The 18,379-nt window shown below is 43.4% G+C and overlaps 3 protein-coding genes and 1 long non-coding RNA gene across 4 annotated transcripts; all 4 read right to left on the reverse strand.

The window, feature by feature from the left end:
• Nucleotides 1–1,136: 1,136 nt before the first annotated feature.
• On the reverse strand, nt 1,137–2,444 carry LOC143099792 (uncharacterized). The gene is made up of 3 exons (XR_012981774.1): nt 2,267–2,444; nt 1,493–1,598; nt 1,137–1,225 (listed from the first exon to the last, which is right to left on the reverse strand). It is a non-coding gene; the product is annotated as an uncharacterized LOC143099792 (long non-coding RNA).
• Nucleotides 2,445–4,809: 2,365 nt separating this feature from the next.
• On the reverse strand, nt 4,810–5,193 carry LOC143099853 (histone H2B-like). Its single transcript, XM_076262799.1, has one exon. The coding sequence runs from the start codon at nt 5,182–5,184 to the stop codon at nt 4,810–4,812; it is 375 nt and encodes a 124-aa protein (XP_076118914.1). The 5' UTR covers nt 5,185–5,193.
• Nucleotides 5,194–6,089: 896 nt separating this feature from the next.
• On the reverse strand, nt 6,090–6,468 carry LOC143099953 (histone H4). Its single transcript, XM_076262879.1, has one exon. It carries the CDS (start codon nt 6,466–6,468, stop codon nt 6,157–6,159), a length of 312 nt encoding a protein of 103 aa, XP_076118994.1. The 3' UTR covers nt 6,090–6,156.
• Nucleotides 6,469–10,479: 4,011 nt separating this feature from the next.
• Nucleotides 10,480–16,808, reverse strand: LOC143119059 (uncharacterized). The gene is made up of 14 exons (XM_076280289.1): nt 16,287–16,808; nt 15,495–15,596; nt 15,287–15,343; nt 15,122–15,187; nt 14,935–15,033; nt 14,499–14,844; nt 14,097–14,379; nt 13,771–14,004; nt 13,596–13,687; nt 13,368–13,472; nt 13,043–13,230; nt 12,786–12,950; nt 12,401–12,645; nt 10,480–12,276 (listed from the first exon to the last, which is right to left on the reverse strand). The coding sequence occupies exons 1-14, from the start codon at nt 16,481–16,483 to the stop codon at nt 12,242–12,244; spliced, it is 2,214 nt and encodes a 737-aa protein (XP_076136404.1). The 5' UTR covers nt 16,484–16,808; the 3' UTR covers nt 10,480–12,241.
• Between the last annotated feature and the right edge of the window lie 1,571 nt (nt 16,809–18,379).

The following is an 18,379-nucleotide window of genomic DNA, read 5'->3' on the forward strand; positions in this document are numbered from 1 at the left end:
AGTGGAGTAGAATCATTTGACCGACATCACACTTGACACGCTTGGCACATTAGCTGAACACACTTGAAGTGGCTAAGCCAGACATCAGTTATTGCAGAGAACGTTTAGGGAGAGTCAATCAATCTACTCCAAACTTCTCTGTCATCAAATTTTGAATTACTTTATTAATTCTATGTAGTATTGATATATGACATGACATGGCTTTTGGATACCACGTAATAAGTTGATGGTTTGGTTCGGTTAGCTGAGTGGTTATTTAGAAACTAGAAGCAAAGTCCTTTTAGGCTAGTCCCTCCACTTAGCGGCCTTTTATTGTAAGACAGAAATGGGCGTGCGCAAGGCTTCACGACAACAACCTTGCTCCAGCGGCGAGATCCCAACACATGATTGAGCTAATCATGTGGTGTGTTGTGAAGACATCGTGCCAATGTATTCACATGTCAACGTTTTGCCGCGGAAATGGGGTGGGATATGTGTAGATAACAGCCATTTTGGCGTTACAAACTAACACCATGCATTTCTATGGAGGATTTTTTGAGTGCTGTGTCTCCTCATTAGAAAGTCTCTGCTAGAAGTAGTGCTCCCACCTGACTTCCTGTGCACTGTCGAGCGCCAGGTAGCTGATGGAGTGAATGAAGCGGTCAGTCAGGTCCTTTTTCCCTGACAGGACGCGGGATGCCCCCATGATCTCTGCCAGTCTCTCCAGGAACTGTGCAGTGGTCTTCCTCACGGCCGCATTACGGTGCCTGTAGAGAACCATTGAAACACACCAAGAGAAACACAGAGCTAGAGAATGAGTAAGCTAGAGAACCAGAGGAGACAAAGAACCACAGAGCCAGGAGAGACAGGTGAGAAACCAGGTGAAACAGAGAACCAGGTAACAGTTGTTGTGGACTAGAGGAACCATTAGTATCATCAGTACCACAGAGAACCAATAAACTTCAGAATGTCTGAAGTAAAGGCTCATCAGGGTTCTCTCCCCCCCTCACCTGAGCCCTGTGTTGATGAGGGCGTTCATGCTGCGAGAGGGGGTAACGTTGAGCACCATGTACCCCAGTGCCAGCTCCATGTCCTCCCTGATGAAGCCGCTGGCCTCTCCAGCTTTAGGCAGCAGTGTTTGGGCTGTGCCCTCGGCCTCCGTGTCCATGCCTCGCCCCAGGTGAGCGTGCAGGTGGGCCAGCGTCACCATGGCAGCGCGGGACACCATTGAGCGCAGGTTCTTCACCTGGGTGTGTTAAGAAAGGTAGAATTATAAAATGTTACAAGCTGTCTTGAAAATACATAGAACACAGAGAAAGTTTGTTACAACGGTGTTCTAATACTGTCTACAAAATTGAGTCCAGGCCCAACATGATTATACATTGTAGTGGCACCAAGACGAGTACTGAAAGTGTGCTGTAAAACTAAGTCATTTGAATACATATTCTCAAGGTCTGAAAAAGAACAAATGCAACATGAGCTCCAGCTTGTTTTCCAGCAGAGAGCCTCTGACCTCGTGGTAGACGGCCAGACACACATCATGCAGCCTGGGCAGCAGCACCTCAGCGTGGTGCTGAGACAGAGACCTGATGGAGATCAGGGCCTCAATCTTCTGCTCCCTGCAGAAACAACACACACACACACACACAACTCAGAGGAGCATATACTTGGATATACTAGGCTGTCTTAAAAATAAGACATTCTTTGCACAGAAATCATTTGTCTCAAGTAAATATGTTAACGTAAACTATCATAGCTAATAGCCTATAATTTGTATAGATTTAATGTGTTAGCCTAGCCTATTTTAGCTATACTCCCACCAGTCATCTTCTCTGAGCAGCCTGAAGGCCTGCAGGATGGCCTCCTCGGGACAGGACACAGGCATTTTGGCCAGCTCTGGGAGCTCCCTGATCTGCTGGGTGTTGCTTGTTCGCTTCTCCACTATCACTCTCTTCTTCACTTTCTTACACTCCCTCACTTCCTCCTTCTCTGCCAGACATTCCATGGACTTTTGCTCTGGGAGGTCAAAGGTCAAAACTGTTTGTCTCTCTACACTGCCATGGCAAATTATGCTATGGACTGATGTTTGAGGAATGTTAAGTTGTCACGACTGTATGAGATGGTCTGCATGTGCTCCATGGCTACACTCATGTGTTATTAAGTTTGATTTGTAGATCCTTTTCCTGTGTTGCAACTAAATCTATATCAGACACAGTGTGTGTCAGTGAGTGTATGTGTGTAGGAAGGTTAGGGATATGTATCTAACTGTACTGACTTCACTGCTCACCTGTCACAGCAGTGGCCACACTAAGTGAAGCTGTCTTCTTGAGGCGGGGTAGTCTACTGACGAACCGTCTCTGATTGGTTGCCTGGGGTTTGGCTGTCTCTGGGGGGGAGGGGACAGCAGGGGCAGTGGGTGGAGTGGGGGTGTTGAGGAAGGGCAGAGCACGCAGTGCGGACGGGGTCCTGAGGTCCACAGGGCTGAGGCTGCTCGTAGAACTGCCTGCACGGTCAGAAGCGCTGGCATTGCCACTGAGGACACTGTTACAGCGGAGACTGGTGAGTCTGATCTCCTCAGCAACACGCAGGGCCTCCAGTCGGAGGTTCTCAGGGATCTGGTAGACGTTTAGGGGTTCCAGAACACACCCCATATCCTGCTCCTGCTGGGGTTGACAACCGTCATGGTTTTGGCCACTGTTAATGTTGTCCTGTTGACTGCTGGTTTTCAGGCCAACATCTTGAACAGTTTTAATACAGCGCCTGGCCTTGATCTTCTTCGGCTCGTTGTTATGACTTTTGCCCGTTGCCTTGGTGATGACAGGTGGAGCAGGTGCCATGCTGCCATTGGCAACGCCACTCGGGGCTCTGCTGTGATGCAGTGGCATCAGTGGGTGAGCGCGATCAAGGCCAGTCAAATTCTTCCTGCTTAGGGAATGCGGAGCACCTCCTTGTGGAATTGCAGAGAGCCGTCTGTCACCTAGCAACAGCTGGACCGGGTCCTGGCCCTGGGCAAGCGCAGGCAAGGAGGGGAATGAGCCACAGGACTGCTGCTGCTGGGCGCGTGCCGGGGTGATAGGGGGCAACAGCTCATGCTGAACAGACGCTACACCGGCTCTGAGCGGCTGGAGAGAGCCGCAGAGCATTGTGGGATTGTGGTCTGGCAGTATCACAGGCACAAGATGAGGATGGAGATGCGGGTGAAACAGCTGATGATGACACTGTAAACAGGGAGGAGGAAACATGTCAAACATGGCCACCACCTGCACCCAACACCACAAACACCCCCCCCCACACACACACACACACACAACGCACAATGTTCTGTAGGCCTATATGAACCTAACATGAAAGTTACTTTAAGTAGCCCATGGTATGATTTCTATAATTGATTAACAGCCAGATTGAGCCAAAGCTGTATTCGTATTGTCCCCAGGGAATATGGGCTATTAAATGTACATACCCATAGTAGCTTAGGCTATATTGTACTACTACTAGATTTTATAGGGAACTCACACATGCTGGGAAGCAGGTCCTGGAGCCGGTGTACTGCATCCGCTCCAGGTTTTCCCTCAGGAGTTGCTGCATTATGTGTTTCATCTCCTGGTTTTGGGCATGGAGTCTATCCAACTCCTCTTTAAGGCTTTGGGAATCCATTGAACTGTAAATGTCCAATTCACTGACTGGAGCTACATTTCAGTTAAACGTCCTGAACTTAAAATATAATATGGTATCAAATTAGGAAAATTATGATGTAAAAGATATATTTATTCGAATATAATCGAAACGGGAAAACAAGCGTGTATATCTAACTGAGATGTTGCAACAAGTGAAGCAAAGCAGTATTTTGGCGGAGGATGACAGCTGCGCTATTGTGAAATCACCATTATGACGTAACGAGTTTCATAGGCCTAGAGGTCACAAATCGCCTCTGTCTATAGATAAACTAACCAATAAAAATCAGTAAATGCAACCTCATGTAGTCTTCTTAGGCTACCTTCTCAGGCTTGATAGCAAGCAAATTAGTCAGTATCAATTAATTGATAGTTACAGGCCTACTTAATCTTGATTTGAGTTCAGTGAGTGATTGATTGTGCTAAACCGTGCTAATATAGTAAAATATAAATATAAATGAAGGACTACGCTGTGATATCATTATTTCACTCCAAAACACGTAAAATCAACCACTGAAAAAGAACGGTCATCAACCCTGTAAGGCAATTTGTCAAAGTGAAACCAAATTCCTGAATCTGCATTCTGATTCTGAAGCTTAACCGGATGATAATGGAGAACGTTTACCTTCAAGCTTACATACAATTATTTGCAGTAGGCTACGTGTTTTACTGTAGCCTAAATTTGTATCTTTTACACAATGTTGTGAAGTGGTTTCTGTCAACAAATTGCAGTTCAGTTAAATAAATATTGGTTTACATGAGAAATATGTTGCACACACGTTAATAATGATTCGAGAAAACTGCAATCATGAACTGAAACGGTAAATGTAAAACTGTTGCAGATTTCAAATGATTCCCTTCCTACAGAAAAGTGCGGGGAAATAACAAAAGGTGGTGTAAACTAGTGGTCTGTGGGTGGTGCTAACCTTTCACTGACCCATGACCGTACCCATGTTCATAGCAAACCAAATAGGGCTAACAGTATTGAGCAGATTTTAGATCCTTAAAAGATGCATTTTAATTATATTTCAAAGTCTTTGATAAATTGATTAGCAGTATAAAGTCCTTACGGGTAAGTAGGATTATTGGAATTACTTTTCAAAAGAATGTGGGTGGCTCTTAAAAGAGCCTTTGTGTTGAAGAACGTTACATTAACACTTTACTTGGAGCTGGTGTATTTTGTGACGGCCTTTGTTCCCTCGGACACGGCGTGCTTGGCCAGCTCACCGGGCAAAAGCAGACGCACTGCGGTCTGGATCTCCCTGGAAGAGATGGTGGAGCGCTTGTTGTAGTGAGCCAATCGGGAGGACTCTCCAGCGATGCGCTCGAAGATGTCGTTCACGAAGGAGTTCATAATACCCATGGCCTTGGATGAGATACCGGTGTCTGGATGGACCTGCTTCAAGACTTTGTACACGTAGATGGCATAGCTCTCCTTCCTGCTCTTTCTACGCTTCTTGCCACCCTTGCCGGCGGTCTTGGTCACGGCTTTCTTGGAGCCCTTCTTCGGGGCAGGCTTAGCTGGATCAGGCATTCTAATGTCTCGACTGTCTGTTCGATGAACTGACTATCTTCAAGTCACCCTGTATATGTGTCAAGTTTTATGCAAATAGAGGACTGCGTCACTTTACACGCCCACGGCCAGAATTCTCTGTCATTTCCCTCCGAAATCAAATTCCCACACGGTTGGTCGTTTTGAATTGAAGGGGGCAGAGGCGAGAAGGTTAGCACCACCCACAGATAATCGGTTTACATGACACCACCTTCTTTTGTTCTTATTTCCCTCACTTTTCTTCTGAATGACAGGAATCCTTCGAAATGGCAATTTATGATTAAAAATGTATTAATTGATCAACAAAACTACAGTAAAAAGGACAACAAAACTGTTCTGTACTGCACTGTAGCTTCTACAGCACTGTGTAAAGGGAAATGACTGTATTTACTGTAAAAGTGAATATTTCTATATACCCTGACGTACCTGTCTGTCAAGCCACATTTATGCTTGACTGATTATGAAAACTAGTTATGACACTAACTACTTTAAGACTTTGTGATGGCACACGCGACTTTTCAGCATGCATTTTCGTTTTGTTGTTTCTGCAGACGATTTTGTTCCATCATTTGTGAACCCTAAGTTTAGACTTAACTTATGTCATTCGGTAGCGCAGTCACGGGTCGCACTTCATACTATCTTAGCAAATGTTCTGGCGCTTCTTGGGTTGTTTTCAAATGATTTTCATATGAATACATGGCTTTCTCTTGGCCACCACGGGATGAGGACTGGACGTCTGTCACGACTGAGCATCACATGAGATGGCAATGCACCAGTCTCTCAAATAGTGCGACAACATATGATATTGCCGACAGGCAAAAGCATGGAAGTGGTTTATTTATAAACATTTTATAATTCAAAATTCCCTATACATGCAGGAACACAACCTTTTATGAGGAACTGGGTGGCTCTTAAAAGAGCCTTTGTGTATAAATCGAGGGACAAAGCTGATCTTTAACCACCAAAACCGTACAGTGTACGACCCTGGCGTTTCAGAGCATAAACGACATCCATGGCGGTCACGGTCTTTCTCTTGGCGTGCTCGGTGTAGGTGACGGCATCACGAATCACGTTCTCCAGGAAAACCTTCAGCACACCACGGGTCTCCTCGTAGATGAGCCCAGAGATACGCTTCACACCACCACGGCGAGCCAAACGCCTGATTGCAGGCTTGGTGATTCCCTGGATGTTATCACGAAGAACTTTGCGGTGGCGCTTTGCGCCTCCTTTCCCAAGACCTTTGCCTCCTTTGCCTCTGCCGGACATTTTTCAAACTTCTTACGACTGAGAGTTGCACGAATGTGAAGCAGCTATGGCTCGCAACTCATACTACTTCCCACAGAGAGGACCTTGTTGAAAACTACTAAGCACTGCCCCTTCACTCTCCCTCCGTTTGATGAATGGAGTGTGCGCGGGCATTTAGGCGAAAATACGTCACCGAAAAAACGCCCACATCTGAGATTTCAGTTCAGCTGCCAGATGAGGGAATGAGAGAAGAGCACAAGGACATTGGTTTACAACCAGCAGGTACATACTCATAAATAAGTATGAAAATAAATTCACAAAAGGACCATATATGTGCCTTTAAAGGTAAACTATGCAGTATTAGCAATTTCCTTACTGTTTTCTGTCATGATGAATGTCTGAGAAACTCCATCGCTACCTTTTTCTAGCCGGTGCCTGGCGTGTATGTGTATTTGAATGCAGTAAAGCAATTTGTTACACTCGTTATACTTCCTGACATTGTCGGCCCGCCGGCCCACAGTTCCAAGGGTGGTTTTTCCGCTCACAGGCGCTAGGGGGGAGCGAGACGGCCACCATTCAACCTGAAAAAAGTCATATAACCATTCCAATGACTCTGAAGCTGGTAAATGAAGGTAAATTAAGCTAAAAAAAACTTGCATATTAAGCTAAAAAACCTGCATAGTGTGCCTTTAAGCAACAAATTTGGGGTAGGCCTACAAACAGTTGCATGCCACTCAAAAGTTGTTGCGGGAGATTTGGGAGCAACCGTTATTTTATTTTTTAAACATAACTTTTCACTCACCAAGTGATGGAGCAGCTTTTAGCAGAGGAGCTTCTGAAGTTTGAAAAAAACTTTGTTTTTGGAAGAAGAGGTACGCTTTTCAAAGGCAAGTTGAAATGTTAGAAAATGTGGGTGGCATCATTAAATACTGACTGTTAACTGAGCCAAATGAGTGGCTAAAGGCTGACATTAGCTGTCAGCAGCCTAACATTAGCCCATGTTAATCACGCATTCTGATATTTAAAAATGGTGTTCACATGCCTTCGATAATGTATGACTGGAATTTCAAAAGTGAAAGCAGACGGTTGATCAGATGTGTTTTAAAGAAGGTTTGATTCAAGTTCAGCGTGTGTTGTTAACTTTGTTTATCAGCAAAAGCCAAGATGAAACGGTAACAAATATATGCCCAGCAGATGGTGGAGGTAATGCACTACGTTTGCAAACTGCCAAAACCAGCGAACCCTTCTTTTTCGGTGAGCTTTTTTTTTGGCAGTTTGCAAATAGAGTGCATTACCTCCACCATCTGCTGGACTTAGGTGTAATGGCAAGTGTACCCTGTACACTGCATGAAAAGTGAGATTTTCGTCAGTATGCAGCACTGTAGATTGTCGTGGAAGTTCAGGTATATAACTGTACACGGCAATTTGCAGGCAACACCGAAAACTGCCGTGAATTGTCGGAAATTGACGTGGGCCTTGCTTGGCAGTTGTCTCCCCATTACCCCCTCCTCCTAATTCTAGGGGAGGCTTTAACATGTAAATGAAAATGCTGTGAGCTATACAAATGCAAATCAGGGTAGCAGGGGGAGTTTTACCCCAGGTGACATTTTTCTAAAAGGTATTAAAGGGATATTCCACCATTCGGGGAATTACACTTATTTTCCAACTCCCCTTTTGATTTTTACTTTTCTCCAGTTCATCCAGCCGTTCTCCGAGTCTGGTGATACCAGTTTTAGCTCCAGCCTAGCATAGATCATTGAATCCGATTAGACCATTAGCTTCTTGCCTGCTAGCATCACATTTAAAAGTCACTTAAGATTTTCGGTAATTTTCCTATTTAAAACTTGTCTCCTCTCATGTTAGAAAGTGTAATAATACCAACGGAAAATGTAACATGGCGATTTTCTAGGCTGATTTGACATGGAACTATACTTCAATAAGCTAAGTCCAACCGTTACACCCCCACGTCAGCAGGGGAGAGCAGTAGAAGACCCGCCTGTTGCTTCTGCAAGTAGAACAGCTGATAGGATAAACAACAGTCAGTGTGGGCTTGCCCAGCACCGGCGGCAACTTCAAACAGAAAGGCTAGCCTACAGTTTGGTTAGGTTACTTAACTTTACTTGAATGTAAGAATGTGGTTCATAAACAACGCATCCGTGATCGTCGGCGCTCGGGTCATTCCTTCTAGAAGAGGGGACCTTGAAACGAGCACTTTCCTTTGCTTGGAGGAATGGAGAGCATTGAATCATCTAGTGCCAGACAAGCGGTTACATCAGCATCAGGACATCAGCCGTCGGGAAATCAGAGCCGTGGTAGCCTTCAGCCGTAGCCTACCTACCAGGATTCACTCGGAGACAAATTGTAGGCGCTACGGACTGGATCAAGGGTAAGATTGAAATAATAGGCTTTCATTCTGCTGTAGATATGTTAATAGATATCAATCTTAACCGTACATTTTGTTTTCACAGACTAACCTCTCATAATGAGGCTGTGACCTCCTATTTGGTCGGAGCTATCTGCAAGCCATGACGCCATTGCTAGTAAGTACATTTTACTGTTTTCTCCTTCCTTGTTTAATTTTACTGTGATTTACATTTTTTATTCATACCACTCTCGTTTCATTGTTTTTCAGCTGCCTGTAAGACCTATTACGAGACCGTAGGCCTACGCAGGAGCTTCAGGTAAACAACCAGACCTTTGCAGGCGGAAGCTGTGAGTCGATCGAGATGAAAGAGGGTAAGATCCGTTTTTGGGGACTATTTTTCAGATGCATTAGATTTTTGTTTCCATAGCCTACACAGTGCATCTCGCAGTACTGATTGTCTTTACTGATTGTTTTTACAGCTGCTGGAAGCGAGACAGACTCCGAAGTAGCCTAGCCTACAGGGCAACGCACCACAGACATCTGCAAAACGGACCAAATTCAGACTAGCTAGCTACCTACTGCTTCGAGGTGGCAAACAGCCCCTTCACGGTGCTGTAGGATTTTGGGCTTCTCGTGTGCTTCCCATTTGTTGTGATGGCAGATCTCGCTTTGTAGCCTAGATCCATAGGCAAACGTTTATTTCCAGGTGGGAGGGCACAGTTTGAGGTTTAAAATCATTGGAGTTCCTTTGAACTGCTTTGAACCAATCACTAACAACTGGCGTTTCGTCATACAGAGAAGTTTCTCTGCATCACACCCTTAACAAGCAAGCTTACATCTTATGGCCACCTTACACCAAACAACTTTGACAAGATTTGGGAAAGATGCTTGAAAGATTGTAGTCTTTCAACTAATGCCCCCCATTCAAGCTTTACTCAAAAGACTCCAATCTTTCAAGAATATTTCCCAAATTTTGTCAAAGCTGTTTGGTGTAAGGAGGCCATTATCAGCAAACAGTCAGACGTTTTTCATCTGCGTAACTCCAAGGACTTTCTAATGAGGAGACACAGCACTCAAAAAATCCTCCATAGAAATGCATGGGGCTAGTTTATAACGCCGTTGTCTACCCATATCACACCCCTTCCTCTGCAAAACGTTGACATGTGAATACATTGAGCCAATCATGTGGTGTGTTGTGAAAACATCGTGCCAATCATGTGTTGTGAACTCGCTGCTGAAGCAAGATTGGTGTAGGGAAGCCTTGCGCACGCGCATTTCTGACAAATAGGATGCCCGATGAGTGCTGAAAAGGCGTTGTAATATGGCCGCCGAGTGGAGGGACTTGCCTAAAAGGACTTTGGTAACTCTCGCGAAAATGCATCCTATGTTGTTTTGTGAATTTACCCAAGTCAAACTTTCGTTTAAAATTATAAGTGCCACTTTTAAGCTTAAGTGAAATGGCTTTTTGAATCCTACTATTTTGATTCATGATCGCGTCAAAATCACTAATTTTCAAACACTAAGAAGGCTCGACACAACATGAAACTTTGATCAAAGCATCATCAGTGTCTCTACACATGAACTCGAGCATTAAGAACATTGTTTGTGTACACAGAGTTTACTAATAGAAATGTGAGTTGCCACTTATTTGGCTCAGTTAAAGCTACATTGTGTAAGAACTTCTCCCATCTAGCGGTGAAATTCTATATGACAACCAACTGAATATTACTTTCTAGCCCCTCCCATTCCGAGCGCATTTTAACTCCTACGGTGGCCGTTTCATGCCAAGGTTAACATGGCTTCCAGTAGCCTACTACGACTTCGTCCAGTGTTCCTTCCAGCGATGAGGTTACTTTAGAAAACATTACACATTGCATTTAGTTATATAGCCAGTAAACATGTTGGTTATGACCTCTATGTAAAGTGAATAATAGTTTTACGTTTTCGTTATTTTGGTAGGCTACTATTTCATTGCTAGCATCAGCTATCAGATTCCCAAACGAATGCATGCTAATGTTAGTACAGTATCAGTGCTATCTTTATTCTGTATGTACGAGATTAATAGTGTAAGGCAATGTTTTTACAGCGTAGCCTACTATTTTTCTCAGTGAGCAGAGTCAGAGATCAGTCGATGCTACGGAGGTGCGAGGGAAAGGTAAAATGAAGAGGGAAAGGTAAAGAGAAGCCAAAAGACAGCCGGTGGCAGAGGATCGGTGAGACCTCCTAGGCAAAGAAGAAGACTCTCCAAAGATGACGAGGGGAGAGTGGAAGAACTTCAAAGACAACGGAGAGAAGCAACGGAGGTTTGTGTTTTTAATATATTTCTCTGAACAGTATCAATTCAATGACACCGAAATTAGCTCGGAAGCTGCACCAGGCACGTTCGTTTTCGTTGCGTCTGCTGCAACTAGCATACACCAGAAACAAAGACCATTCTTCTAAAATTGATTTTACGCGTTGCGAACGGAACGCTTCAGTTACGCGCTTGGTGTAGCTTCCCTGTTTGTATCTCCATTGTTTATATGTAGCAATTTCTAGCTGTTGCCAGTCAACTGCATGATGTGTTGTCTGCCAGTGAAATCATGACACATATGATTACGTTATGGTCTATAGAAAATGCTTTCACCTTTTCATTGTCCATACACATAGTATTCTTCATTTTGTGTAAACACTTGAAAAATGACAAGAGTACTGTTACTACTTTGCTAACCATCTAACTTTGCTACCTAAACAAGCCTATCTGATCTTATTTTTTGTGTCTTATTTCTTTAGAGATTTGTGGATGGAATGAGCCTGCAAGAGCACATGGACCTCACCACACAGTTGCTAGCGAGGCAGCCTGGTCTGGTGTTTGATGCATTGATGATGCATCAGCGCAGACATGTCATCCCCCCACCTGTGCCAGGGATGCCTTGGTGTACCTGTACACACTGCAGAGACATGCCAACCGATCGAGAGAAAACCTGTGTGAGCCTTCTGCCTCACTTCACACAGTACTGCCTAGATGAAGGTTTTCTCCGGATTCACAGGGAGGACATCACAGTATTAGGCTATGTAAGAGAGCCAGGTGACAAGAGTGTTCAGATATGCTGCCTACAGACATTTCATTTTCTGGCTGCATGGGTCTCTAGGACAGGGTAATATAAAAGAGTGATCCCAAGTTGCTGTGTATTTTGCTTTTATGAAAATAAAATATTTTTGTTATAAGAGACCATTCATGCTGTATTTCTTATACATTACATCCACAAACTTATAATAAAAAAGGAGCTGTAGTAATTTACCTTTTGAAACACCAAATGACGGTAACATGGTCAATAATGTTATTTGCAATATATATTTATTTACAGAAAGTAACAAATTATGGTATTTACACCCATTTACACAACCCTTTCATGGTGCCTTTGAAGCAACATGGACCAGCAATAGGAATCATTCTAAATGCGCAGCCTCCTGGAAAGCTGCTCCTGTGGAAGACATGAGGTGCCATTAGACATACACACCATTTTATAGTTCAACATATTGTTATTAATCTGTACAGTGCTATTTCGCCTAGACTGAGTTACAGGCAAAGGCAAGTGCATCACATACCAAGACCTCTGCTGACTTGTGTCCGCATCAGCTCTGATATAGGGGGTGGAGGTATAGGGGGGACGACACCAAGTCTTCTTGGGTCATTGGGCCGAAGGCTCCTCTTTCGAGGCATCCCAACTCCACTCGTGAGTCTCTTGTTTATAATTTTCCCCTGCAGTTCTGAGATGTATTCATATGTTTTCTCAGATTTCAGGGCGTACAAGCTGTATCGTCTTGCATGTTTGTTGTACAGTCTTCGGAAACTGTAATGGCACAAAGGTAAACTATTACAGGTCAATTACTCATTACAACAACTGACAAACTGGAGAGCACATACCAATCCCAAACCACTGTGTGCCTGTGGGTTTACTTTACAAGACAATACTGCATGTATTAAACTTACATTTGTTTGCCCTCAGATGTAGTTCTTGTTGGTCTGTTGCAGTGGAAATTGTAGTCAAGAGCTGCCAGCAGAACTCTTGCCTCATAAACCGGGGGAGTGAAAGCAAAGCGCTTACTGGCATACATCAGAACATGGTTCTGGAATGACTCCAGGTCTGCTGTTGATCTGTTTGAATAGAAAAGAAATCACACACACATCCACATTAGTGTGTGCATACATACACACACACAATTTGTGTACAATGTTACATGCTATACCTGAAACGCAGATATTTGTGGACATCCTTCAGCCAACGCTTGTTGAAAACAATGTCCACTAAGGCTTTGTGAGACTTAGAATCTCTCTCGATCCACTCCTTCCCATCTCCCAGATCGCTGTGTTGGCAGCTTCCCATTTGCCACGTGTGGATGTTGCAGACATGGTGACAAATGCCAATCCAAAGTGCCTGTGCAAAAAATACAAATATAATACATAATATATAAAACAAATTGTTATACAGAAAAGGGTCCCAATAGTACAAATATATATATAGATATAGTGGAAGCTACCAGCTACAATCAGTACAATAACAATCCTGCTTACAAGGAACTGCTCTTTGGTGTCAGCAGTCTTGCAACACCACCAAAAATGGTTGACGATGTCCTTCAACCAGTGGAGGAGAATGGACTGTCCTTTCACCTTCCCTGCCTTTGGGAAATAAAAACAAAATACTGAGGTATTTCAGAAATTGTCCATGGAGAGCTAAGAAAATGCATATTTCATCCCAACAGTAAACTACAGCCAATGATTCCCATGAGTCTTGAAACTTACAGCAGCAAGTTTCTTGGCCAGATTCTTGGCACCGTGCCACATGTCCAGACTGTGATGAATTCCAAGGTCCTTGTATTTGCCTTTATCTGGGTCTGTGAAGTGGGAAATCATAGCATTTCACAACATCTCTTTTTGCAATATTTGTATTCATATATGTTATCAGAGGAGCACTTACTCATAAGGGCTCCAATCTGGATATGAGCATCTGTGCAGATCTCCACCAGCTTTATCTCTCTGGAAAGCTTGTCCACAGTCTGGATAAATCCCTCCTTCTCCATGATGTTGGAGTTCCACGATGTATGCCGCTTGTCTATTGTTGCTACATGAATGATTTCCTTGGTGTCAAGCTCCATCGTGGTGTAGCTGCAGTACTGGGCACAATGCCCTGGTGAATCATTTCTGCCATCCCCTGTAAAAACCCAGGCATATTTCGTAGTAAGATTATATAATAAATATATGTCATTGCTGCAAGTAATTTATACATGCACCATTTCAACATACCTAGCACCACAACGTCTTTCCCTTGAAGGCGACGGATGGCCTCGGTATTCCTTTCTTCCCAGTATTCCTTGACTGCGTCAACACAGTATGTGTCTTGGATTGTGCAAAATGTGTTTGGGTTCACCATGCCCATGTTCATGAATTTAAACAATAGGGAAACCTTCCCATAGTTGTTCCCCGACAACAAAATGTTGGTGGATAGAAGGAAATCCCCAGCTTGCATCCCAAACTTCATCACAGGCTGCGAATTCCATCTCCACAGGCTATGTCCATTGGGACATACCTAAAAGTCAGAGAAGATTGATAAATGGATTTGAATTATACAACACTGGCTGTCACAAGAAAAGTGCTTGGTATTGCTACCAGTACCAGTTGTATTATGTTGTTACTGACTGGACTTACCCATTCCGCAATCATTGCCGTGCCCTTATAAGTGATGTTGATGTGAAAGGGGGCAACACTATCACACACCAGACCAGTCCTGAGAACACCTGTACATCTGTCCACCGGCAGCTTCATTAGTGTGACAAGCTGCCTCAAGCAGGTCTCATACAACACTGCCGCTCGGACACAGATGATATCATCTACACATTGGACCTTCAAAGGGTCTGGGTAACTGGGCAACTCAACACTGGGCAAGGGCTCGTCAGTAGGGTCTTCATGAGCAGAAAGGTCATGCACAGTTTCATCAAGCCCAATTACAGGAAGATGGTCAACAGTCTGCACTGCCTTTAATGCTCCACCCATTCTGTGGAGGCAGAACACACGGGCACCATGTAAAAATGTATGACAAAACACAACACAAAATATGGCCAAGTAACAACAGATGAGCACACACCGTATAGAAATTGGTGGAAGATACTCTTCGTCAGAGCTGTCATCCCTCTCTCCATCATCTCTTTGATGGAATGCAGATCCTTCATCTGTCCAGTCGATTCTGTAAGAAATAACATATTTAGAAAAAAAGAACTTCCACACAGTACAAATAGTAACATACCGGTATGTCTATAGGGTGTACTACTTACACACTGTTCATGGGGTCATTGAACACATTTTCATCCACATCCTCCGCGATGCTCATGTCATGTAGGCTTTGTAAAAAATATATATAAATGCTTATATCATGAAAATATACAATAGAGAACACATGTAGGGTTAGGGTATAGACATTATGAGCATTGATGGGTTACCTCTGTTCAAGGCTCTCAATTTCAGGGGCTTCTGCAATTGCGCCAAGATGCTCATCTCTGAAATAAATAAGCAGAGTGTTTCACAACATATGACAGTACATAAAATGGTAAACACCAAATTATTAAAAATATAATTTCTGTTATTATCAAACACAATCAAACAACAATCACATAGAGTCAACACAATTGTTTTCATGCAGTGACTGACCTGTCTGTCCCACTAGAGATGCTGGACACTGCTGGAGTTAATACTTTAGAGGGCTTTCCTTTCAGTGGTGTTGATGTGACTGCTCGAAGTTCTCTCTCATAGCTGGACAAAAAAGAGCAGTATGTTTGAATGTCTCACTAAACCACAAACAAAGTGCATTCATTTTATGACAGTGAAGAAAATGTATTTTGGTAGATGCACCTCATATACATACAGTAAATTGACTAAAGTTCAATCAAAACAGTTCTGTCAGTTCAGTTTTGTATTGTTCTGCATGATAATGACTTTGACCCCCAGTCTGATCAGTCTCTGGGCTGGCTGGTCTACCCTTCCCCCATTAGGTGTAATGACCTACCCTTCCTCCATTCACAAGTGTAATGGACTAGTCTACCCTTCCCCCATTCCCAGGTGTAGGCTACAGGTAAAAAAACTTTCCCTTCAGACAATCTAGTAATTAGTAGGCTACGTCTAAAATTAATAAGACTACAGGACAGGCCTCAGGAGGTAAACGTCACCCTTGGAATTGGCTACCCCAGCATTATCAGATTAGGATACATTGTGTAGGCTACAAAGCAAAAGCAATGAAAAATAACTAGGCTACAATTTACAGTGCCCTTTCCCTTTGATCCGTCACAGCACACAGATTTATGTTATAGCCTAGACAATCCTTTTTCATCAACGCGAAAATATCCTAGACGTCATTCTAGCGTTATGCTATAGTTAGCCAAGCAACTGTAAAACTTCGAATTTACACCATAGACTGTATAGGTTTACACGAATAGGCCGAATTACCTGTCGAGAAGAAAGCAGGCAACTTCGGCGTCCCTTTTGAAATCCTTGCTCCTCATGAGCTCTTTCCATCTTGGAAAAGCCACTCCAATATTTACTTTGGTCTTGTTGTTTTTCCTGTCGCGTTGTCTTTTTAATTCTCGTTTTCGCTTCCTTGGCGACTCCTTTTCATGACCTCGAGAATATGTGTGATCCTCCATCTTCAACAACCTTTCAAATCTGCCGGCAGTCAGGAGTAGACTAATCTCCCCCTGCCATACGTCACGGTGCAGCTGAGTGTAGCCTAAAAGCGCGAAAGGCGAAGCTTGAATTTCCAGGAATGTCCCTCGTTGGCGAATGTATTTCAAAGATGGAAGCGCAACATGGATTCAGCCATCGCGCGACTCGCGCGTATGTATTTGGAATAGCAGATTCTACACTTACGAGAATACTTTGATTAGTAAGTGGAAGTAATTACACATGAATGAGCACATATTTTTGAAAGAACAAAAGGGTTTTTGCTAAGAATTAACTCAAAAAAATACACAATGTAGCTTTAACATTCAGTATTTAATGTTACCACCCACATTTCCTTACATTTCAACTTGCCTCTGAAAAGCGTACCTCTTCTTCCAAAAACATTATTCCATTCTGCACACATTTTTTCTCAAACTTCAGAAGCTCCTCTCCTCTGTTTGTAGGCCTACCCCGAATTTGTTGCTTAAAGGTACATATATGGTCCTTTTGTGAATTTATTTAGAAAAGGAACATAAATGTTCCAGAAATGGTTCATATCAGTACCTAGGGGCTCAATTTTGATCCCTGCCAGGTACACTGTCAAAATGTGTACCTTAGAGAACAAAAATGGACCCCAACCGTAGGCTACCCTTTTTTTCTGTTGTATATATGAGTATGTACCTGCTGGTTGTAAACCAATGTCCTTGTGCTCTTTTTCCCTCATTCCCTCATCTAGCAGCTGAACTTAATATCAGGAAATCATGAGTGGGAGAACATTCTTGTATAAGCATACGATATATGCTAAAGTATTACACATACTGTATTTCTATTTTATCCAAATTTTCAATAAGTCGGCCTTGTTCAATCGACATCAACACCTTGCTGATTTTAGCGAGTTGCAACGTTCCCTCTGGCAGTTTGTAATATTCTCTGTGGACTAGGAGGTCATGTCCTAGGAAATTTGCCAACTGGTCCATTTCTGTTTCGGTCATATTAAGTACTGTAGACAGAGTGGTAGCGTGTTTTCTTAATTTTGTGGATTTCAAAGCATTAGGATTCTTAGCGCCACATTTCTCTGTGATGAAACATTGAGCCGGGTCTGGCAAAGAAGAATGAGTTGTCCTTCTGTATGCCGCACTCTCTTGTGTTGACACGCCAATCTAATGAGCAGACCATCTTTGGGGTCAGGAGTATGGACACTTTGCGTCCACGTTTACCCCTTGTCTTGACCCTAGAAAAATGCCAACAGATCTGTTTTTCCGTTTCACTTAATGCCCAGTCTGTGTCTTTGTGTGGTTCGGATGTATTTCTTGACATGAAGGCTGACAAAGGCATAGAAGACACATCACCCTCTCTTCTCCTGTTGAAAAGTAGAAAAACACTTTCCAAACATGTCCGGGCTAAACATGACCATCTTAACATCTGAAGGGTCTTCTGAGAGAAGTTTGTGATACTCATCATTCTTGGAGTCCAAGTACAAATGAAGTTTTTGGATATCCTCCGTAAATGGAAGGATCATCGGAGCGTTCCATTTGGCCTCGTTCTGACTGCAGTCGAGGATATATAGTCAGACCATCTGGTTTCATGTACCTTCTGGAAATCGACAGCTTAGTCAACCATCTCATCATTTCCACTCATTCAGGCGTTGCTTTCCATACGTTTCGCAACCTTTTTAAGACTGTGGCCAAGCTTCAGTGAAAGGCCCTTGACTTTGTAAGTTTCAGTCTCACTTTTGTATCCACAAGTCTTCTTTACTGCCTTCACCACTGTCGGGTACTTTTTTGCATGGATGAGGTCCTTAATTTCTTTAACTGCAGTCATCTTCCGTGCGGTAATCAATGGTCGCCCGAGCTCACGCATCTTCTGCCTGATGTTCTCGT

This window comes from Alosa pseudoharengus, unplaced genomic scaffold (genome assembly GCF_046254945.1).
Source record: "Alosa pseudoharengus isolate Yale_2024_CS ecotype anadromous, Long Island Sound unplaced genomic scaffold, YU_APseudo_1.1 YU_APseudo_1.1_scf_1, whole genome shotgun sequence".
NCBI classification, from domain to species: Eukaryota; Metazoa; Chordata; class Actinopteri; order Clupeiformes; family Clupeidae; genus Alosa; species Alosa pseudoharengus.

Coding starts and splice junctions, on each gene's coding strand:
- LOC143099853 (XM_076262799.1), bottom strand. CDS start 5,184: ATGCCTGATCCAGCTAAGCCTGCCCCGAAGAAGGGCTCCAAGAAAGCC.
- LOC143099953 (XM_076262879.1), bottom strand. CDS start 6,468: ATGTCCGGCAGAGGCAAAGGAGGCAAAGGTCTTGGGAAAGGAGGCGCA.
- LOC143119059 (XM_076280289.1), bottom strand. CDS start 16,483: ATGGAGGATCACACATATTCTCGAGGTCATGAAAAGGAGTCGCCAAGG. Junction 15,188..15,286: donor ATTGAGAGCCTTGAACAGAG/GTAACCCATCAA, acceptor TTTTTTACAAAG/CCTACATGACATGAGCATCG. Junction 13,473..13,595: donor TGGCCAAGAAACTTGCTGCT/GTAAGTTTCAAG, acceptor TATTTCCCAAAG/GCAGGGAAGGTGAAAGGACA.